The sequence below is a fragment of the Scyliorhinus canicula genome, chromosome 26, assembly GCF_902713615.1.
Source record: "Scyliorhinus canicula chromosome 26, sScyCan1.1, whole genome shotgun sequence".
Lineage (NCBI taxonomy): Eukaryota > Metazoa > Chordata > Chondrichthyes > Carcharhiniformes > Scyliorhinidae > Scyliorhinus > Scyliorhinus canicula.
In genome coordinates, this window is record NC_052171.1 from 8,505,246 (window position 1) to 8,528,775 (window position 23,530).

General features: G+C 47.9%; 1 protein-coding gene across 6 annotated transcripts in view; it reads right to left on the reverse strand.

Annotated features, from left to right (window-relative positions):
* Positions 1-277: 277 nt before the first annotated feature.
* The window catches only part of LOC119957316 (cGMP-dependent protein kinase 1-like), a 105,232-nt gene continuing 81,979 nt past the window's right edge, over positions 278-23,530 (reverse strand). For all 6 annotated transcript variants that reach the window (XM_038785189.1, XM_038785187.1, XM_038785188.1 and 3 more), the window contains 15 exons: positions 21,160-21,265; positions 16,522-16,585; positions 15,160-15,237; positions 13,601-13,695; positions 12,948-13,013; positions 10,768-10,842; positions 9,961-10,057; positions 6,156-6,295; positions 5,819-5,908; positions 2,750-2,891; positions 1,994-2,157; positions 1,435-1,557; positions 1,245-1,307; positions 918-984; positions 278-654 (listed from right to left, as the gene is read on the reverse strand). In XM_038785189.1, coding sequence (XP_038641117.1) covers positions 556-654; positions 918-984; positions 1,245-1,307; positions 1,435-1,557; positions 1,994-2,157; positions 2,750-2,891; positions 5,819-5,908; positions 6,156-6,295; positions 9,961-10,057; positions 10,768-10,842; positions 12,948-13,013; positions 13,601-13,695; positions 15,160-15,237; positions 16,522-16,585; positions 21,160-21,265 — 1,469 coding nt within the window. In that variant the 3' untranslated portion in view covers positions 278-555. The remainder of the gene's footprint in view (positions 655-917; positions 985-1,244; positions 1,308-1,434; positions 1,558-1,993; positions 2,158-2,749; positions 2,892-5,818; positions 5,909-6,155; positions 6,296-9,960; positions 10,058-10,767; positions 10,843-12,947; positions 13,014-13,600; positions 13,696-15,159; positions 15,238-16,521; positions 16,586-21,159; positions 21,266-23,530) is intronic.

Consider the following 23,530-nt stretch of genomic DNA (forward strand, 5'->3'; position numbering starts at 1 on the left):
TGAGCTGGGCCAGGTTTCTCCGTGGTGAAATCCAAGGCAATCTCCCCCTCACCAACCACAACGTGGAGGTGACACAATATCCAGGCTGCACAGCCCTTAATCTCCCAGGTGAAGAGCCTGCTTCACCTGTCAGTGAGTAACCCCGACTTACACAATGTACTCCTCCAGCTGTCTGTCTCAATTGACCGACGCCACGTCTCCTCCCAATGTACGTAAGCTTCCCATCTGTGAAATGTGGGCAGCAACTCTGAACACACCCAACCCTGTAATATGGAGAAACACTGTACTGGAAAATGTTTATTTCACATATATATATATCCAAAATGTGTTTCTCTCCAAATCAAGTTGGTGAAGTGAGCAAGTGCAGCACAGGGCTAAATAACTGGCTTTGAAAGCAGACCAAGGCAGTAGCACGGTTCAATTCCTGTGGCGACTAGGGGCTTTTCCCATTTGAAGCTGCCTTGTGACAATAAGCGATTTTCATTTCAGTTCCTGTCTTGTATTTCCTCCTTCCTCTCATTTGCAGCAGCTTGGATCATCAGACTGGTCTTGAACTTAAAAATCCACATCCCATCCGGATTCCTCAGTGGGAGCTTCCTCCTCTGAATCCAGTGGAAAGGTATCGAAATTGCTGGTATCCAGAGGTCCGGTCACCTAGAGGGGAGACACAGTTTGTAACTGGCACCAAGTCAGTGTTTAACATGGTTCCCACAGTGAAAGCGCCCGCTCTCTGGCTTTCCCCATGGTGGGCAATAATTAGCTCCAGTGTCGAGTGTGTTACTGTTAACCGGAATGATGATGAAGGGTAGTGTCACAGCTCAACCATTAGGGCAGCTGTATGAACCTGGCAAACCCCACCCCCTAAACAAAGTCCTCGCGACACTCCTTTCTCATCTCTCCCCCCCCCCCATACTTACATTAGGAACGATGGGTGCAGTAAGTGTTCCTTTCTTCAGACCTTCAAAGTTAAAGCCTTCGAACCACCTACAAAACACATCAAAGTTGTTGAGCCATTTGTAAATATCAAATATCATAATTGCTACCTTTGTGCAACCCCAGAACTGCTGCCAAGATAGGGTTGGCGACTAGGGGCTTTTCACAGTAACTTCATTGCAGGTTATTTAAAAAAACCATCTGTTCTCCTGCCACATGTTAGCTAGTATTCCTGTAAACACTCTGCTTTGTAATTCTCCCTGGCTCCTCAACAGAAGCCCGATCAGTCCGCACTGCCCCATGTTACTCACTTGTGTTTCTGGATGTCCTTCACTCCGTTTTTCTGGTTGCCCAGTCTCTCGGAAGGGTTGTCCCTGTGGAGAGGAACAGAGAGATTGAGCGTGTAGCACAGGATGGAAGGGCAGTGTCGTTCCATCAATGTTAGCTCAACAGGTTGGCACAACCTCACCAATTAGCAGATATTGAATTCTCTGCTCTCACCTGCACAGCTTCTTGATCAGGGTGCCTGCATTTTTGGTGATTTTCTTTGGGAACTCGACCATGTCGATTCCTCTCAGGATGAAGTTGTACGTTTGCATAGGGTCAGAGCCAGAGAACGGGGGGCTGTGGCAACACAAACACAAGAGATTAATCTGGCCTAGCCTCCATGGTTGCTGCACAGTGTGTGTGAGATGCCCCTCAGCTGACTGAAGAACTCACTTCCCCTGCCTAAATACTGCCCAAGTTGAACACACAGCATATATGAACGTGATTCACTCTCCACTGAAGCAGTGCATCGCGTGGCAACAACACTGCCCCAATGTGGAACGGAGATATGTGCCAAAACGGAAGATTCAATCCCCAAGACTGATCTCAGCTCAGAAGCACTTGAGTTACCCCAGGATTGGGAAAGACAGCCTGATTGCTAGCCAGTCATTGTGTGGACCTTAAATGAAGCCAGGCACAGACTGCTCCTGGTTGAATTGCTGGCTCTGGCCTTTGGCAGAGTAGGAGAGGGGAAGAATGGATTGTTGTTGAGACTGAATTTTAAAAAGCTTACCTTCCCGACAGAAGCTCGTACATTAGAATCCCCAAGGACCAGTAATCTGCAGAGCTGTCATGGCCTTTGTTTAGGATGATCTCAGGAGCTACATATTCAGGAGTGCCACAGAATGTCCAGGTCTTCTTCCCAAATCCAATCTTCTTAGCAAAGCCAAAATCCACCTAAATCATGCCAACAACATTGATTAACCCTCAGTGCCACCAGCAATGTGTCGCACAAACTGTCCCGCTCATTGCCGGAGACAGAAGGCAGTGTGCATCTTGTGGCAGATTGAGACCAGCGATTGCTCGCATTTGTGATACCCACACACTGAGTCCCAGTCTCCACATTGGCTGTGCTTCGGTGGTGCTGTCTGCTCTCTCTGAGATCAGAACAGAAAAGTTGCTGGAAACTTTCAATAATTCTGGCAACATCTGTGGAGAGGGATTTTGCTGAAAAAGCAATGACATTTTAAGAGAAGGCAGAGGTGCCATTTCCCCCTGCTGGGGAGATACATCGCTGAGTGAAGAAATCTCCCCCAATCTCGGTCTCCTGTTCTGGAAACTCCAGCCAGAGGAAGGAGCTCTCTGCATCTATCCCATCAAGTCCCCACAGATCACTTTCACAGCGTATCCCCTTATCAACCAATTCCTCATCTTCTCATGTCAGAGACCAGCCAAACCCTTGTTGAAAACATTTTTTCCCCAACTGTTTGCAAGTCCCTCACGCCTGTTGGGACACACTCAAATGCCTGCCTGACTTGGGAATGCTTACCAGCTTGGCGTAACCTCTGTAGTTGAGGATGATGTTCTCCGGCTTGAGGTCCCTGTAAATGACGCCTTTGCTATGTAAATATGCGAAGGCCTCCAGCACACAGGCGGTGTAGAACCGAGTTGTGGAATCATCGAATGAGCCCCTGCAATTTACCACAATAAAAAAACACCTCTGCTCAGATCCATCAATGTCTCACAGGAGCAATGGTCAGTGACTTAGCCCCAGACTCCACATTGAAGCCAGAGCATGTTCTTGGAGCAGCTGTAATTCTGTCTCCCAGGTATCTCACCAATAACTCCTCCTTAAAAAAAAATGTCAATCTCTTTCGCTCCTCGCTCTCCCCCCCCCCTTTTTAGCAACTAACGGTGACTAGTTCCTTGAAATACACAACAAACAGCTGCAATCTTCAGTAAAACCCCTCACGGTGTACTTGGCTTTCTCGTGTTCTAAGAACTCCGTCAGCACTCGCCTCCGAGCAATCAGCGAAGTGAAGGGCCAGGTTATCTGACCGCCCCCCAACCCCCCACACATGGCCACTGAGGGACAGGGCTTCAATTCCATATTCAGAATCGCCAAAAGAGGAGACCCAGAACTCCATGAGCATAAAGGTGACCAGAACATGTGTGGAAGAATCTATCAACCGGAATCTGATTTTCCAGTAGCCTCCCAGCCTCTCCACTATGGTGTGTGAGAGGAAGTGCTCATTAACCCCGAATAGCCTGCCTTTCCTTTCCATATGATGCTCCCTCATAGAACATAGAAAAGTACAGCACAGTTTCGGCCCTCGATGTTGCGCCGACCTGTGAAACCCCTCGAAAGCCCATATGCCTATCCAATGACCATTTGAATGCGTTTAGTGTTGGCGAGTCCACTACTGTTGCAGGCAGGGCATTCCACGCCCTTACTACCCTCTGAGTAAAGAACCTACCTCTGACATCTGTCCTATATCTATGTCTCCTCGTGCTGGACATCACCATCCGAGGAAAAAGGCTCTCAATGTCCACCCTATCTAATCCTCTGATTATCTTGTACGCCTCAATTAAGTCACCTCTTAACCTTCTTCTCTCTAACGAAAACAGCCTCAAGTCCCTCAGCCTTTCCTCGTAAGATCTTCCCTTCATACCAGGCAACATGCTTGTAAATCTCCTCTGTACCCTTTCCAATGCTTCCACGTCCTTCCTATAATGCGGCGACCAGAACTGCACGCAATACTCCAAATGCGGCCGCACCAGGGTTTTGTACAACTGCAACATGACCTCATGGCTCCGAAACTCAATTCCTCTACCAATAAAAGCTAACACACCCGACGCCTTCTTAACAACCCTCTCAACCTGGGTGGCAACTTTCAGGGATCTATGGACATGGACACCAAGATCTCTCTGCTCGTCCACACTACCAAGAATCTTACCATTAGCCCAGTACTCTGTCTTCCTGTTATTCCTTCCAAAATGAATCACCTCACACTTTTCTGTATTAAACTCCATTTGCCAGCTCTGCAGCTTATCTATGCCCCTCTGTAACTTGTAACATCCTTCTGCACTGTCCACAACTCCACCGACTTTAGTGCCATCTGCAAATTTACTCACCCATCCTTCTTCGCCCTCCTCCAGGTCATTTATAAAAATGACAAACAGCAGCGGCCCCAAAACAGATCCTTGTGGTACACCACTAGTAACTGGACACCATTCTGAATATTTCCCATCAACCACCACCCTTTGTCTTCTATCAGCTAGCCAATTTCTGATCCAAACTGCTAAATCACCCTGAATCCCATGCCTCCATATTTTCTGCAATAGCCTACCGTGGGGAACCTTATCAAACGCTTTACTGAAATCCATATACACCACATCAACTGCTTTACCCTCATCCACCTGTTTGGTCACCTTCTCGAAGAACTGAATACGGTTTGTGAGGCACGACCTACCCTTCACAAAACCGTGTTGACTATCTCTAATCAAATTATTCCTTTCCAGATGATTATACATCTTATAAACCTTTTCAAGACTTTTCCCACAACAGAAGTAAAGCTCACTGGTCTATAGTTACCAGGGTTATCTCTATTCCCCTTCTTGAACAAGGGGACAACATTTGCTATCCAGTCTTCTGGCACTATTCCTGTAGACAAAGATGACTTAAAGATCAAAACCAAAGACTCAGCAATCTCCTCCCTAGCTTCCCAGAGAACCCTAGGATAAATCCCGTCGGGCCCAGGGGACTTATCTATTTTCACACTTTCCAGAATCGTCAACACCCCCTTCTAGTCTAGTAGCCTGTATCTCAGTATTCTCCTCGACAACATTGTCTTTGTCCTGTGTGAATACGGATGAAAAATACTCATTTAGCAACTCTCCTATCTCCTCGGGCTCCACGCACAACTTCCCACTACTGTCCTTGACTGGCCCTAATCATTCTTTTATTCCTGACATATCTATAGAAAGCGTTAGGGTTATCCTTGATCCTACCTGCCAAAGACTTCTCATATCCTCTCCTGGCTCTTAGCTCTCTCTCTTTAGAGCCTTCCTCGCTAACTTGTAACTCTCAAGCGACCCAACTGAACCATCACGTCTCATCTTTACATAAGCCTCCTTCTTCCTCTTGACAAGCGTTTCAACTGCTTTAGTAAACTTATGCTGGACATGTCCACCAGTGGAGATCGTCCTTCTCTCTAACCCATCAAATTGCTTCATCGCTTGAACAATTCAATTAGATCACCCCGTATTATTCTATACTTGTGCGAATAGAAGCCTAGGCTGTAGGCCAGAGGACATTTTTACAACCTTGTCACTGGCACACGAGAGGGGCCCCTCATCAAACCAGATTAGAGGCACTGAATTCAGGGCTCGAGTGAACGCTCAATGGGCTGGACAGCTGGTTTGTTATATGGAGCGAGGCCTGCAGCGTGGGTTCAATCCCCGCACTGGCTGAGGTTATTCATGAAGGCCCGGCCTTCTCAACCTGAGGTGTAGTGACCCTCAGGTTAAACCACCACCAGTCAGCTCTCTTCCCCCCCCCCCCCCCTCACAGGGGAAAGCAGTAATGGTCAGCAGGGTCTATGGCGACTTTACTGACCTGTCTCTCAGGATGGTCCACAGTTCACCACCTAAGCAGGCCTCCATCAGCATGTAAAGGTACTTGTGGTCACGGAACGTCCTGTACAACCTGGAACACACACATTGGCGAGCTGTCAGTCTGCTTCATAAATTATGTTGGACAGATCGGACATCACAGATTCCCTTGTTGCAATGAAGACACACTGCTGTAGTGTAGGGAACCTGTTGTGAATCCCACTCATGTAATTATACACTAAGTGGGGCTGATGTTTATCATCAGGAGAGGTTGGGGCCTCACTTGGGGTCTCTATAAAACACAGCACCAGGATGGGGAGGAGCTGGGAGAGTGGGCATACCTGACTATAAAGTCACAATGGGTCTCCTGCATGATCTGCTTCTCGGAGCGGATGTGCTCTTGTTGCCGCATCTCCACGATGTGATGTTTCTTCAGAATCTTCATCGCAAAGCTTCGGCCTTCCTCATTCTTCAGCTGCACCTGTGGCAGGAAACCAGCGGCAATGTGGGAAGGAAATAGGAGACGTTTGACAAACAAGCACGGCTCACTAATCAACATGACTTCCAGCAGAAAAAGTAAGTGAGGTCCCCTGGTGGCTCACTCAGTCAACCCCAACCACACTCATAGCTCAGGTACAACCCAGGGCGGAGGCGTAACTCCAAAACAACTTAGTTGAGGTGGAGTTGAAGTTCGCTCCGAGTTTAAGATGCAGCATTGGAACAAGTCCATTCACTTCCACTTCCGACAATGGCTGGATGAGGTGCTGGTGACCAATATACTCACAGCAAGAGTTTTTCTCAATTATTTCCTGGTATATGGGTGTCACTGGCTAGGCCCACTATTTGTTGCCCATCTCTAATCGCCCTGGAGGAGGTGGTGGTGAGCCACCCTGTTGAAGCACTGAAGTCCATGGGGTGTAGGTACACCCACAGTCCTGTTAGGAAGGACATTGCCCCAGCGATGGTGAAGGAACGGCCGACATATTTCCAAGTCGGGGCGGTGAGTGACTTGGAGGGGAACCTCCAGGTGGTGGGGTTCCCAGGTACCTGCTGCCCTTGTCCTTCTAGATGGTAGAGGCCGTGGGTTTGGAAGGTGCTGTCTAAGGAGCTTTGATGAGTTGCTGCAGTGCATCTTGTAGATGGTACACATGGCTGCCACTGTGCGTCGGTGGTGGAGGGAGTGAATGTTGGATGGATCAAATGAGGCTGCTTCAACCTGATCATTTAAATAGTATAGTGAGGCTTTCATTTTTAACAGACGGCCAGATTCCTAGGCCTCAGGAAACTCGGCAGCTGAAAGAAGGGAAGAGGTGCTGAGCCCAGGAGGGAAGTGCCTTTAGAGCACTGCCTGTGGGACAGGGTGACGCAGGAGTGCTTTCCCTCGGCCTTCTGTGGTTTTCGACCTCACAACAACCTGACACAAAGGCCACCTCCAGGCTAACATCCAGGTCATAGGATCGTATGGTGGTCACTGACCCCGAGAGCCTGCTCCATCAGTGAGTAGGAACACAGTGAACCCCACAGGCATGATCCATAAGTCATAGCTGAAATTCTCCATCAACTTCACTTTCCCCACTGCTCCTCTCATCCCTGAGTGCCCACAACCAGACAAACTCCGTTTTCAACACACTCATCAACTGAGCAGCCACAGTCTCTGCAGTAAAAAATTCCAAAGATTCTGAGTGAAGAAATTTCTCTTCATCTCAGCCCCAAATGGCCAACCCTTTAAATGGGCAAAACAGATTCTCAGCATTGACATTGTCAAGACCTCTTAACAGTTTCATGCATTTCAGTAAGATTATCTCTCATTCCTTTAAAGTCCAGCTAGTATAAACCCATTCTAGCATTACAATCTCTGTGGAGACCGTTAACGTTTAAGAAGTTATTTGAACTTCCTGTTCATCGTTGACATGTCAGATTTCACGTTTTAAAATATTAACTGTAGCAAATGACTAAAAGCACCATTGACTAAACAGTAATTTCATTTTGTTGGCAAAGAGAAGAACGCCTCCATTTTATACTGTTGCACTCTCCACGTAACTACAGTCCTTACAACAAGTGGTCTACAGTTACTTCCAGCTTCCTTTAAAAAAAATAAATTTAGAGTACCCAATTGCTTTTTTTCCAATTAATGGGTATATTAGCGTGGCAAATCCACCTACCCTGCACATCTTTGGGTTGTGGGGGTGAGACACACGCAGACACGGGGAGAATGTGCAAACTCCACACAGACAGTGACCCAGGCCGGGATTGGACCCGGGTCCTCGGTGCCGTGAGGCAGCAGTGCTAACCACAGAGTAACCCTGCCACCTTGCTTCCAGCTTCCAATGGGTTTCTATATAACCCAGTCTTAACTTTGACTGACTGTCTCCAGGCACTTTCGTCAAGGTTTTGGTGAGGTTCCTAAAACCACCGCCTATAATAATAATCATTACTGTCACAAGTAGGCTTACATTAACACTGCAATGAAGTTTGTGTGAAAATCCCCTCATCGCCACACTCCGGCGCCTGTTCGGGTACACAGAGGGAGAATTCAGAATGTCCAATTCACCTAACATGCACGTCTTTCGGGACTTGTGATAAGAAACCCAGGCAGACAAGGGGAGAACGTGCAGACTCCGCACAGACAGTGACCCAGGTGCTGTGAAGCAACAGTGCTACCCACTGTGCCACCATGCCGCCCATAGTAAAGCCTCTTCCAATGATTCTTTTCCCGCCTGTCCATGCCTGGACAAATCTCCGGGAATCCTCAGGTTTCAGGATGCATCTCTTCAACTTCAGATCATCCCCTTCCTACATCTGGCTGTGTTAGCTTGCAAAGTCATGTAGCCTTTTCTCTCTACTCATCACCATTCTGAATATTCAATTTCATAATGAAATCAATAAGATTGCAATTACTTATGTAGCTCCTGTGTATCTATTTATATAGCTTTATTTCATCTGGGAACTACATAAATAATTAAACTTTTTCATTGAATAAAAATTGTACAACTTCTGACTCGGTATTACAACCTTGGAGATGGGTCATTTAGTGTTTACCCACTACTGCATCTGACCTAATTTATTTTTTTAAAAATTGAGAATACCCAATTAAGGGGCAATTTAGTGTGATAACGTGGATGATACCCAATCCACGTTGCACATCTTTGGGTTGTGGGAGTGAGACCCACGCAGACACGGGGAGAATGTGCAAACTCAACACGGACAGTGACCCGGGATCGAACCCGGGTCCTCAGTGCCGTAGGCAGCAGTGCTAGCCACCGTGCCATCTGCCTCTGGTCTAATTGAATTAGCTGCAATTAATTCAGGCTTGTTTGGTTTGTATTTACATCAGGGTTGTTTATCAGTTTTAAACATTTTTTATCTGGCTTTCCATTTCTATCCACTTTTTAAAACTCAGATTCCTAACATTAAAAATTCCATTTATAACAAACAGTCTTGACAACAACAGTGTTTTATTCAGTCGAACCAGGAAGTCTGAGGGGAATTGCCCTGATTTCTTTGGAAATTTAAATTATTCACACAGTCACCACACTCCGGCACCTGTTCAGGTACACAGAGGGAGAATTCAGAATGTCCAATTCACCTAACCTGCACGTCTTTCGGGACTTGTGGGAGGAAACCGGAGCACCCGGAGGAAACCCACGCTGACATGGCAAGAATGTGCACAGACAGTGACCCAAGCCGGGAATCGAACCCAGGTCCCTGGTGCTGTGAAGCAACAGTGCTAACCACTGTGCTACCATGTCATTTTGCACTTTCCTCTCAGTTAAACAATCTTCCTTTGATCGCTCACAATTGAACCACCCAGGCTTGCTCACAAATGACCCTCCTCTTCCTTTACCCTAAATTTAAAACTGGAGTCCCAAAATATAATAATGTTAGAGACTTCATAACTGCAGCACGGTGGCGCAGTGGGTCAGCATTGCTGCCTCATGGCGTCGAGGTCCCGGCTCTGAGTCACTGTCCGTGTGGGTTTCGCCCCCACAACCCAAAGATGTGCAGGCTAGGTGGATTGGCCGTGCTAAATTACCCCTTAATTGGAAAAAAGAATTGTGTACTCTAAATTTATAGTAAAAAAATAACTGCAACACTACTCAATCTGTATCTTAGTCCTGTTTACGTGGCTTAGAACTGGAGACATACCAACTCAACACGACCGAAACCCCCAACTCCAAGGGTCTGATGGACACTGAAATCCGTTCGCTCCAAGCTGGCAAAGAATGCAGCTTCTGCCTCAAACCTGCCACAAACACAAAGGCAACAAAATCATTTCACATTGATGCAGCAGCCGCCAGAACCAATCTCCCCCCAACCTTTACATAGCAACCTGACGGAGCAGCAGCAGATTCAGTAACTTCACAAAGCAGGGCATGGGGAAGAGGAGTGACTGGATTCAACAGCAGCACAGCATTGAGTCTGATACCGGGGCCTCCAGCTGATTGGTCACCTGGCCAATGGTGCTGAGGAAAGGGGAGGTGGGGACGGACAATCTGATACACGGCACGTGGTCATGGGAGGGACTATTATTGACACACTGCATCTGCGGCTTCCAGATCAGGATTGAGAAACACCGTCCTCAATGCAGGGACAATCCAGAGGGGGATATCATGTTTATCCAATGTGATTTCAGTGGACAGAAATGAAATTGATACTTCAGGCTTCAGCAAAGATTATCGGGCTGTTCTGCTTGGGGGGCGGCGGGGGAAATCACTTGCTGAGCTGCATTCGCAGTTAACCAAGCTTTCTCTCTAAGTTACAAAAAGCACAGGAACAGGCCCTTCAGCCCTCCAAGCCTGTACCGGTCATGATACCAACCTTGGCCAAAACCCTGAAGAACAATGAGCAATATATCTTGCTGCATAATTTATTGCATGTTTGAGGATCCATGCTCAACAGAAAACCACTGGAGTTGAGAATCTCAAGCCCCGTCGCCAATACATTCATACTCACTGCGCCTGCATCTCTGCGCTCTCATATTCTCTGCTGGAGACATCTTCCAAGCTTCCGGTTACCTGTCGGAGTGAGCTACAGACAGCAAACAGGTTAAAACACACGGACTGAAATGCCACTCGTCCTTCCACATTCAACCGGAGCCCCTCTCCCTGACCAATTTAGGTAGATCACCCTTCAGTGGAGTGAGGCTGCTTGTTGAGCATTTATCACACTCAGGTTGTGATGGAATTTCAGACTGTGGCCACCGTTTCTCCCATTTGACAAGGGGATTAACCAGCAACATGGCTGACTGCTTTGGAGAGAGCCAGTTACTGACCAACTAATAGCAAAGCAGACGTGAAAAAAGGCGAATGTCTTAAAGTGGAATCTAAAGAGGCATTTACCTTTGTTCAGGCATTTACGCACTACAGCTGCACTTCATTTACAGGTGAACCATGTTCCAACAGTTTGACATTAAACAGTTGTGATTTAACGTTTATAGGTTTAAGGTGCGAGGGGCAAGGTTTAGAGGAGATGCACGAGGCAAGTTTTTTTACACAGAGGGTAGTGGGTGCCTGGAATTTGCTGCCGGAGGTGGTGGTGGAAGCAGGGACGATAGTGACGTTTTTGGGGCATCTTGACAAATACATGAACAGGATGGGAATAGAGGGATACGGACCCCGGATGTGCTGAAGATTTTAGTTTAGATGGGCAGCATGGTCGGCGCAGGCTTGGAGGGCCGAAGGGCCTGTTCCTGTGCTGTACTGTTCTTTGATTATGCCCCTGGGAAATAACGATTCAAGGATTGCTTATGGGTAGGAGATGGAGGCCGTCAATGAAGGGATAGGACAAGTTATAGATTGATTTTTCCGCTGTTATCAAGATCCCCTGATATGATCAAGGTTTATCAGATGGTGAAGGAATGGTACCTTGTGCCACTTCGGTAGGTTAGAGTGGACCAAGGAAATCACAATCTCATCGTGTGCAGGCCAGATCTTAGCTTTCAAGAGGTGGTTCTATCTCCCCTCCCCCCATTAATATTCCTGGGAGTTTTCCCTCTTCTTCACCTCTCCGAGGATATAACAGGGCGGGGTGGTGGGGGGGTTTATAAATGAACATACAAACCGATGATTTTGACCACACATTCCAGAGGCTCGGCAATCAAGATAAACGAGTAACTATTTAACATCCAGCCTCTTACCACTCTGTTTCACAGTGACTGCTGGGTACCACAAACAAGGAGAGAAATATCTTCTGTTCATGTGATGTTGGTCGAGAGTAAATATTTGGGCCAGGACACCAGAGAGAACTGCCCTGCTATTTGTTAAAATCTAACCATGGGATCCAAAGATGTGCTGGTTAGAGTGGATTGGCCATTGGTTTAGATTCCCCGTGTTAGGATGTACAACACAAACATGGTCAAAAAGAGTGATTCGGAAAGGTTTGAAGAGAAGTGAAGAAGTTCCTCAGGTGGCTGGAGGTAGCGACAACAAAGGTCTTATTTACATGGGAAGGAACAAAAATCCCGAATCTGTTGTGTGTAAAAACGCCATGGGTCTGCCCCTCCAATCTGTTCCATAAAGGCCGACAGTGCTTCTACTACCCCCGATGGAGCAAACAACTTAGATCGGCCCAACCTAGGATCTAATACACAGTTTAAATCCCCTCCAAAATCCAGCGTATCCAGATGAGGAATGGAAGCAGACAGCCTCCTAACACAGGCTGTATTGTCCCAGTTTGGCGCGTAGACATTTACCAATAACACCAACGTGCCCGCCAAAGACCCGCTTTGTTACATATTCGATGTTGGGATCCGCCACACTCCTGGTGGCTGGAAACCCCCCCCCCTCAACAAACAAGACACTTGGCTCACCCTTCTGCAGTTTGATCTGATATGCGCCTCCTGCAACAACACCACATCAGCAGTCAGATTCTTTAGGTGAGCGAAAACCCTCGATGTTTTTACTGGGCCACCACAACAATGGTCAACTGTGGCCCAAAGCTTGACTTCACTCCCCTTGATGCCTGGCTGTGGCCTGGGACAGAGAGCAACCACCCTCCCAGCTGGGACTCCAGGAGGAACCCTCTTCTGCATACACACACTTGCATTAGGGAGTGGCAGATTCTACGCAACGTTAGGCGGGCACCTATGTGAAACATGACCGGTGAATGTAATAACACAGATAGAAATTACTCACTCTCTGTCAATCACCAGGCAAATCACATCCTCCGCTGCAATGACATTGGCCAGCCTTACGTCTTCTCTGGGCGGGGCGGGGGGGAGGCAAGAGTAGATTCATTAGTGAAAACATAAGATCAATCCCTTCACCATCACATGCTCAGAGCAAGGCATGTTTTTACCGGCTCTCTGATCTCCATCGCAGGCTCTTTCTCCCGATACTTCCAGGCTCTTACACACTCCTGCTAACGCACTGGGCACACCCCAATGCCCTTGCACAAACTGTCACTCAGCACTTATCAGGAACAGGAACCTAGATCTGTAACTAAGGTCAGTTCTAACTCCACACTGCATCAAGACAGACCCAGCTCACTTCAGAGAACCTCACAACACAGCAGACTGCTAGATCTTTGAAGCACCTATCCGATTAACCCCGAGCCTTTTTCCATTCCCTTACAGTTTGGGTAGTATCTGAGGTATTAATCCACTTCCTGGTTATAGGTTCCACCACCCCTGTTGCACGGTGTGCTCCACCCAGCTCTGAGGTTGAGCTGATAACGGCTTTCTCCACATCACCCAGGTACCAATCACTTATTTCAATGTCACAACTGTTGAGTGCCACAAGAGCTGGGGGGGGGGCTGCACAATCTGAGACAATAGAGGCCGACTTACCCATGTAGAGCCTTCTCTCCGAACCAGTCTCCCCTCGACAGGGTAGTGGGAAGTTCTGCTTCTCCACCTTTCCATTCATCCTGTGTTACATTCACCTTTAGGTAAAAGCAAAGCGGATGGCAGTGGGGAAAGAACAAATATTACAGGAACAGAAAGGACACAGGACCCCTGTGAAACTGCTTCAATCTAACACTGCCCAGTCAGCACAGCTAAGTTGCCAGAATCACTAAATACACCAATTCTATACAAACATATCAGTCCATATTTAAACCATGTGAGCTCATCACTTAGATTCTACTCTGCAACTCACTCCCGGCTATCTGTTATTCTATATATAAACCACCCCGAACCCCTCGATTAGATTCCAGTCTGTAACTCACTCCCCGGCATCTGTTATTCTATATATAAACCACCCCGAACCCCTCGATTAGATTCCAGTCTGTAACTCACTCCCCGGCATCTGTAATTCTATATATATATATTCTGAATATAAACCACTCTAATTCCTCAATTTACTAACTGCTGTGATGACCTGGGTGTGAGCTGGTATCTGCTGTGTGCTGCCCGGGTGTGAGCTGGTATGTGCTGCCCGGGTGTGAGCTGGTATCTGCAGGGTGTGAGCTGGTATCTGCAGGGTGTGAGCTGGTATCTGCTGGGTGTGAGCTGGTATCTGCTGGGTGCTGCCCGGGTGTGAGCTGGTATCTGTTGTGTGTTGGCTGGGTGTGAGCTGGTATCTGCTGTGTGCTGCCCGGGTGTGAGCTGGTATCTGTTGTGTGTTGGCTGGGTGTGAGCTGGTATCTGCTGTGTGCTGCCCGGGTGTGAGCTGGTATCTGCTGGGTGTGAGCTGGTATCTGCTGGGTGTTGCCCGGGTGTGAGCTGGTATCTGCTGTGTGCTGCCCGGGTGTGAGCTGGTATCTGCAGGGTGTGAGCTGGTATCTGCTGGGAGTTGCCCGGGTGTGAGCTGGTATCTGCTGGGTGTGAGCTGGTATCTGCTGTGTGCTGCCCGGGTGTGAGCTGGTATCTGCTGGGTGTGAGCTGGTATCTGCTGGGTGTTGCCCGGGTGTGAGCTGGTATCTGTTGTGTGTTGGCTGGGTGTGAGCTGGTATCTGCTGTGTGCTGCCCGGGTGTGAGCTGGTATCTGCTGGGTGTGAGCTGGTATCTGCTGGGAGTTGCCCGGGTGTGAGCTGGTATCTGCTGGGAGTTGCCCGGGTGTGAGCTGGTATCTGCTGGGTGTTGCCCGTGTGTGAGCTGGTATCTGCTGTGTGTTACCCGGGTGTGAGCTGGTATCTGCTGGGTGTTCCCGCGTGTGAGCTGGTATCTGTTGTGTGTTACCCGGGTGTGAGCTGGTATCTGCTGGGTGTTGCCCGTGTGTGAGCTGGTATCTGCTGTGTGTTACCCGGGTGTGAGCTGGTATCTGCTGGGTGTTGCCCGGGTGTGTGCTGGTATCTGCTGTGTGTTACCCGGGTGTGAGCTGGTATCTGCTGTGTGTTACCCAGGTGTGAGCTGGTATCTGCTGCGTGTTACCCGGGTGTAATTCCGGTCGCCGAAGCCACACTTACCTTGCCCTTGCTGATGATAAAGAAAGTGTCTCCACTGGCTCCCTGCCTGACGATGTAGTCACCCTCTTCATAATGAGTCTGCAAAGTAACATTAGAATATCAGAATCTCAATGGGCTGAGCATGATCCCCCTTCTCAATGGGGTCCAAATACTACCCAGAGTAATCCGGTGTGAAAACTGATGATGGAGTGTGAGCATAGGACCTCGCAAGTGACTTATTAATGGTGATTATCAATTTTGTTTTGGGTGTCCCCATCGTGGATACCCTCTTTGTATTAGATTTAAAAACACGGGTGGCACGGTAGTGCAGTGGTTAGCACTGCTGCCTCACAGCACCAGGGTCCCGGGTTCGATTCCCGGCTTGGGTCACTGTGTGTGCGGAGTTTGCACGTTCTCCCCGTGTCTGCGTGGGTTTCCTCCGGGTGCTCCGGTTTCCTCCCACAGTGCAGGTTAGGTGGGGTTATGGGGATAATGGTGGGGGGGGGGGGGGGGGGGGGAATGTGCCTCGGTGCTCTTTCAGAATCCAAGCAGAATTGATGGACCGAATGGCCTCCTTCTGCATTGTCGGGTTTCCATACTGCAGAGCTTCCAGCAACATAACTGGCTGGCTCAGGAATCAGAAAGTGTAAAATAATATCTTTTTTAAATAAGGGAGAGCGTGCAAATGCGGCAATCCAGCATTGAACGGACCCACATTTCCATTCAGCCTCTCTGAGTACAGTTTGTGACCTTGAAGGGGCATTCAGGCTGAATTAGCTGCTGCACATTCTGTTGCACGATAGGCTTGTTTTGAACACATACAGTCATGCATAAACAATTCCATGGACTAAACTGCTGTATAAACTAACCTAAAACACAGGAGGAACAAATGCTAAATCCGATATCTAATACCACAATATCAGAGTTAACAGGGGAGACATAATCAGCTTGACTTCCATTGCTATCGCCCTTCAGTGCGTTTTCTCCAATAAACCTTCCCACCCTCGGACACCGCTCCCCCTCCTTTTAAAATCAACCCCTTCCCATCGTTCGCTCAAATGCAGCCCTCAAACTGGCCGTCTGAACCGTCTGCTGGCACATTGTGGAGAGATGCAGCCACCTGGAATATAGTGTACTGTATTGGGAAGGACCCTGAATGTGATGGGATCTCTCTCTGTAAATCTGTCCAGTCTGTCAGGTTAAAGTAACCAGTTTCAGACAGACAGTGGAGGGCTGGCTCTCTTACGGAGCACATGCCCAATGTGCAGAGATGGTTAAGGATGCTCCTCTACTCAAGGTGCGGACATGATGCAGTCCCGGTTGAGGCTGGGTGACAGAACACCGGGGAGGGGGGGGAAGGGGATCACTGGACCTCATCAGTACCTCCTCAAGCACGTCAGCGAGTTTGCTCAGAACTTCCTCCTGAAGGTTGCTAAACGAGGGGACACTGTGGAGAGAAAAAGAGGGCGAGGTGTGAATCAGCATTCACCATATCTCTCCTATCACAAGCATCTTATCAGAGAGAGGAAACGCCATGCTGCAATTAAACTGCGTTGTTACAAAGTCATGACTTTCTGGTTAACGATAGAGGAAACAGCTAATTCCCAGTAACAGAACCATTTCAACCTTTGATACGTATCAAGACCATCTTGAACCGTCAAGGGGCCACCTGCCTGGATCTGGCTCCTTCACTCGATGTCTCCACCTTACAACCAGTCCAGCCTCAGACAGAACCTGCGTTGCAGTGGGGATGCAAGCAGCAGGAACACTGATGGTGTGAGGGGAGGGAGAAAAGATGGGAGAGAATGCGAGAATATAAAATCAAAAGATAATAAATTGGGACAGGTTTGCAAAGAGAGAGAAGTGAACTACTTTGCTTTGTTGGACCAGTTGCTCTGCCTGGCTGATTATTTATTGCACAATTTAGCGACTGGTTTTGCCGCTGCGATGCACAGAGGAGTTTGGACGTAACAGGGAACCCATAGGTCAAAGCCCCTCAAGAACTGGAAGGCAGGCAGAATAGAAAATCGAGCCTGCAGCGACCTTTCTGAGCAGCCCCACACAGTGAGCATCTGTGATTACGTTTCTGTGGACATGTACTGGTTACATTGATGAGTATGTGCAGTGATCCTGCAGTGCGTACCCCGAGTGAGTGCTGGGCGAGACCCTCTGTCCATAATGCTCAGCTGTCACCCAGCCTGAAACATCCAAATCTCTGCTGTCTGAGTCACACTCAATTCTGCTCACCTGGTCATCGAATCATAGGATCCCTACAGCGCAGAAGGTGGCCATTCGGCCCATTGAGTCTGCGCTGATCCTCCTAAAGAGCAACCTGCCATGGCCCGCTTCACCACCTTATGTCCGTAACTTCACCAAACCTTTTTGGACACTAGGGGGCAATTTGATCATGGCCAATCCACCTGACCTCCACATCTTTGGACTGTGGGTGGAAACCGGAGGAAACCCATGCAGACACGGGGAGAACGTGCAGACTTCACACAGACAGTGACCCAAGCCGGGAATCGAACGCGGGTCCCCGGCGCTGTGAGGCAGCAGTGCTAAACCACTGGCTCCCAGACCCCAAACGTCCCGAAGTTAAAACTCTCGTCCTCGTGTTCAGATCCCTCTGGCCTCTCACCTCCCTGTTTCTGTAGCTTTTGCAGGAGTGTAACCCTGAAAGATTGTAGAATTTGGGAATAGTTAGGGCACAGAGGAAGGTCATTCCGAGCCGTGTGGGTGCCAGCTCTCTCGAAGAGCTGCACCACTCGTCCCACACCCCTGCCTTTTCCTGTGGCCCTGCAGTTTGTTCTCTTGATACAATTGTCCCAATTCTTCTTTGGAAGCTTTAATCTGCCTCTACCACACTGTCAGGTCGTGCATTCCACTCATGGAAAACCGTTTCTCCTCTCGTCACCCCTGCTTCTTTTGCAAATAACCTTCGATTAGCCTTTTTTCTCTGTTCGCCCCCTAGTGTTGGATTGCACAGCAGCTTGGGGAACTTTACGATGGTAAAGGCGCTTTATAATTGTTGGAAGAACCAATGATCTATAGCATGAACTCTTCAGCAATGCAGGAACCAATGATCTATAGCATGAACTCTTCAGCAATGCAGGATTACTGTTTGCCTCAATACGTGTGTTCTTTCAGGAGACTGTGCTCTCTGGTGTGTGTTACTTCCACATCCTTGAGAATGTTAGTGTTACATGAAAACCATTATCAGGCGTCAGCACCCTTCGATCTACTCCTTGTGGGCTTCAGAATGAGACTGTGAAGAAGGATTGGTGCATTGCAAGCTGGAAGGGCTAGCCTGCTGTGAGGACACAGAATGTGGTTCACAGCGTGGAGAGGAGGTGATGTTGAGGAGCTTTGACTGATCGGTAATGGAAATCCAACTCGCTGTCAAAATGGTTTTGGCATCTCTGTGATGGCCATCAAACCCTTTTCTCCTTGATAAAGATTATTTCAAGTGGATCCTCCCTCTTCTGTCTATGAATCACTTATTAGTCCCCACAAATCCTCACCTTGCCTAATGATCAACATTGAAGAATGTGAATATTTCATTTCCAAAAAAAAAGATTTAGAGTACCCAATTCATTTTTTCCAACTGAGGAGCAATTTAGCGTGGCCAATCCACCTACCCTGCACATCTTTGGGTTGTGGGGGTGAGACCCACGCAGACATGGGGAGAATGTGCAAACGCCACACGGACAGGGACCCAGAGCCGGGATTGAATCTGGGACCTCGGCGCCGGGAGGCAGCAATGCTAACCACTGCGCCACCGTGCTGCCCCTGAATATTTCATTTTGGTGAAGACAAAATGTGCAAATAATAAATCAGAAATTAAAGGATTCAACGTGGACAGATATGAATGAAACATTAACTCCTCAAAGGCTGCAAGATTTGAGTGTGTTTTTTAAAATAAATTTAGAAGACCAATTATTTTTTACAATTAAGGGGCAATTTAGCGTGGCCAATCCACCTAACCTGCACATCTTTGGGTTGTGGGGGTGGGACCCATGGGGAGAATGTTCAAACTCCACACGGACAGTGTCCTGGGGCCGGAATCGAACCTGGGTCCCGGGTGCCATTAGGCAACAATGCTAACTACTGTGCCACCTTGTCGCGACGTGTGTGTACATATGTATATGTGTGTGTTTCTGCATGTGTGTATATGTGCGTTTGTGTGTGTGTATATTAGTGTGGATGTGTGTGTGGATATGTGTATGTGTGTGTGTGCATGTATATGTATGTGTGTGTTTGTGTGTATATGTGTGTGTTTGTATGCATGCATGTGTGGAGAACTGAGTATGTGTGTATATGTATGTGTGGTGTGTGTCAATGTGCGTGTGTATATACGTTTGTGTGCACATTTGTGCTATGGGTGTGTGTTTGTATATGTGTGTATATGTGTGTGTGTATATGTATATGTGTGTGTGTATATGCGTGCGTATGTATATGTGTGCGTATGTATATGCGTATGTATGTGTGTGTATGCATGTGTGTATGTATATATATGTGTATGTATATGTGTGTGTATGTATATGTGTGTGTATATGTGTGTGTATGTATATGCGTTTGTATGTATATGTGTGTGTATATATGTGTTTGTGTGTGTATATATGTGTGCGTATGTATATGTGTGTGTATATATATTTTAAATTCTTTTAATAAATTTAGAGTACCCAATAATTTTTTTTCCAATTAAGGGGCAATTTAGCGTGGCCAATCCACCTACCCTGCACATCTTTGGGTTGTGGGGGTGAGACCCACGCAGACACGGGGAGAATTTGCAAACTCCACACGGACAGCGAGCCAAGGCCAAGATTTGAACCGGGTCCTCAGCGCCATAGGCAGCAGTGCTAACCACTGTGCCACATGGCGTCCGTGTATGTGTGTATATGTGCGCGTGTATATTTGTGTGTGTGTGTGCATGTGTATATGTGTGCATGTGTATATGTGTGCGTGTGTTATATGTGCGCATGTGTGTATATATGCATGTGAGTCATGTGTGTGTGTATATATATATATGTGTCTGTGTACATGCATGTGTGTGTATATATATATATATATATATATATGTGAGTGTGTGTAATTGTGTGTTATATGTGTGCATATACGCATGTGTGTCCATGTATGTGTATATATGCGTGTGTGTCTATGTATGTATATACATGTGTGTGTGTATATGTGAGGGTGTGTGTGTGTGTATATATATATATATATATATATATGTGAGGGTGTGTGTAATTTGTGTGTGTGTATATATATGTGAGGGTGTGTGTAATTGTGTGTGTGTCTGTGTGTCTCACCCTGTTCTCCAATTCCTCTTGACTCTGACCCTGTAAAGCTGGGCTGTTGTGAAATGAGCATTTGGATGGGGAATGGGTTCCCCAGGGCAATGGCACAGATAAAGCAGCATCAGGGAGGTGGGAGCAGAATCGTGGAGCTGGAGTGGAAAAGTCAGCTTTCCTTCAGATTTTAGCAGCTGTTCCAGTCTGAACCCTGGGAATTATCAAAAGAACATAAAACTCTCAGAACAGCAGCCGTGTGTACCATCTACAAGATGCACTGCAGCAACTCACCAAGGCTCCTTAGGCAGCACCTTCCAAACCCACGGCCTCTACCATCTAGAAGGACAAGAGGAGCAGATACCTGGGAACCCCACCACCTGGAGGTTCCCCTCCAAGTCACTCACCGCCCCGACTTGGAAATATATCGGCCGTTCCTTCACTGTCACTGGGGCAACATCCTGGAACTCCCTCCATAACAGCACAGTGGGTGTACCTACACCACACGGACTGCAGCGGCTCAAGAAGGCGGCTCACCCACCACCTTCTCAAGGGGCAATTAGGGGCGGCCAGTAAATGCTGGGCCCAGCCAGTGGAGCCCACATCCCGGGAAATAATTAGCAGCTGAAGGATGGAGAGTGAAACTTTCTGCCTGGGGTGCAATCAGGACAGAACCCAGAACGCGTTAGGTACATGGCACAGGCATGGCTGGCGTGCAGTTCCACTCACTCACCTTCTGAGAAACTCCATGTGCTCGGCATGTTTTATCAGCCCTGTCCGCATCATAATCGTTTGGAAACATTGCCGGTCGATGGCCCAGAGCTTGATGTTGGTGAGGGCTGCGAAGCAAATGAGAAAAATAACATGTCTAAAACCGCACAGATACCAGTCTGTCATTCTCCAATATGTCTACATTGGAGTGCAAGATATATATAAGCACAACACTAACACACGTCAAGTCCCACCAATTCCCAGGCTTTGTCTGATGGTCCCCCCTACCCGGGGTCCGCGCCCTAGTGCCCAATAGGCTCAGGATCGCAGGCTTCGACCCACAGGACCAGGATTGGCCACGTGGCCCTTAAAGGGGCCATACTATCATAATAGATAAAGCAGGATACTGCAAGCACGGCACGTGAGGGAGTGCGTTTATGTTCCTTGGTCTTACTCCCCTTGTATCAATGCAAACATTCCCATTTATGCACCACCTTTAATGAAGCAAAACATCCCAAGGTAATTCCCAAAATGGGACATTGCACTGAGGAGATAGCAGGCAGGTGATTGGAAGTTTGCACACAGATGTAGGCTGTAAGGGGTGTCCTGAAGAGGGGCAGAGAGCCAGCTGGGATATCCAGATTAGGTTTTTAATTTATTTCCAGGATGGCGGCACGGTGGCCCAGTGGTTAGCACTGCTGCCTCACGGCACCGAGGACCCGGATTTGATCTCGGCCCCGGGACCTGTTGAATTAGTACACAATCTAATTTAATTTGCCTTTGAAGGCACTGGAAAATCTTGCGCTCTTTCACTTGCTGAAACCAAACTCAATTGTATTCCCGTCGTTCCTCTGGACTGGGAAGTTTCCCTGCAGAGTATCGGGAGCCGCAGGCCAGGAACCAGGAAAGGCAAGTGAAAGAGCGCAAGATTTTCCAGTGCCTTCAAAGGCAAATTAAATTAGATTGTGTACTAATTCAACAGGTCAGATTTCTGAGCGAGGCGGGGTCACGTGCAACCCTGTTGAAGATGCGTTTCTGATGAAGACTTAGTGAGAAGTCTTCACTTCCAGATAAGGACTGGCCCCTTATTTATTCCCAGAATTTGCCGAAATCCAGCGTTGGATGTTTCTACCTTACGATCTCTCCATAATTGAATCATACATGATTGAGATTTTCTTTTCAGCAAATTGGTTTAACGCAGGATCCTACCTTCACATTTTCAGTCTTCATTAAAGATAAGCAGATTCAGATATTTTTCTGAGGTAAGTTCCTAGCCTGCCAGCTACGGTCGGGATAGTATATCGGAACATTCAGCTTTTTCAGCCTTTCCCATTGTTTTTAATTAGATCATGGCCGATCTGCACCTTAGCTGCCTGGGTCCCACACCCCTGGGCAGGCCAGCGAAACTCTGTCATACACAGAGTTTTAAAACGGAAACAGTCCACTTGGCCCAACTAATCTAGGGAATGGCCTATGTTGCCCTCAGCTAGTTATGCGACCCACGAGCGGTCAGCGTTCAACTTCTTCGAGGGACAAGTGGCGTACAGCCACACGGGATTGAGCAAAAGAGCAGGTAGCAGCTCTTTTGCACAGCACAGAATCCACCGGCTCCCCTCCCTCCACAAGCCACACCCGCCGCTGTTTGTTTTGACAATCACACCTTAGATCGGTTTCTTCTGGCGTTGGAATGGCATTTCAAAGTGCTGTAGCTTGACGCATCACCCGATAGTCTTGCAAACTGCTTGGAGGATCGTGATGGACTTCAAGGAGATATGTGGACACGTTGGCGGCATTGGCGGACTTGGGGCAGATTAAGTTTAATTCGGAGAAGTGTGGAGTGAACGAGGCTACACAATATTAAATAAAAGTTATAATTCAAAAGGGAGAGAGCATGAGCAAAGGTATAGGTGCACATATCGTTGAAGGTTGCTGGGCTGGTTGAGAAAATGGTTAACAAGCCAGTCGTGATCCTGGGCTTTATAAATAGGGAAGTGAAACAGCGAGTTAGAAAGCTATGGCGAGCACGTAGAAGGGTCAATAGCAGTAATGTGTCCAGTTCTGGGCACCACACTGCGGGAACGATGTGAAGGCCTTAGAGCAGGTTGAGAGGAGAGAGGGAGAGAGAAAGAGACAGCCTGGGAGAGAGAGAGAGAATATGTGTGTGAGAGAGGGAGAGAGAGAGACAGTCAAAGAGAGAGTGTATGTGAGAGTGAGTGTGTTAGAGACTGTGTGTGAGAGAGAATTTGTGAGAGTGAGTGTGTGAGAGAGAGAGAATGTGAGAGAGAGAGAGAGAGAATGTGAGAGAGAGAATGTGTGTGTGTGTGAGAGAGAGAAAAAGAGAGCTGGAGAGTGGGAGAGAGAGTGAGAGTGTGAAAGAGAGAATGTGTGAGAGA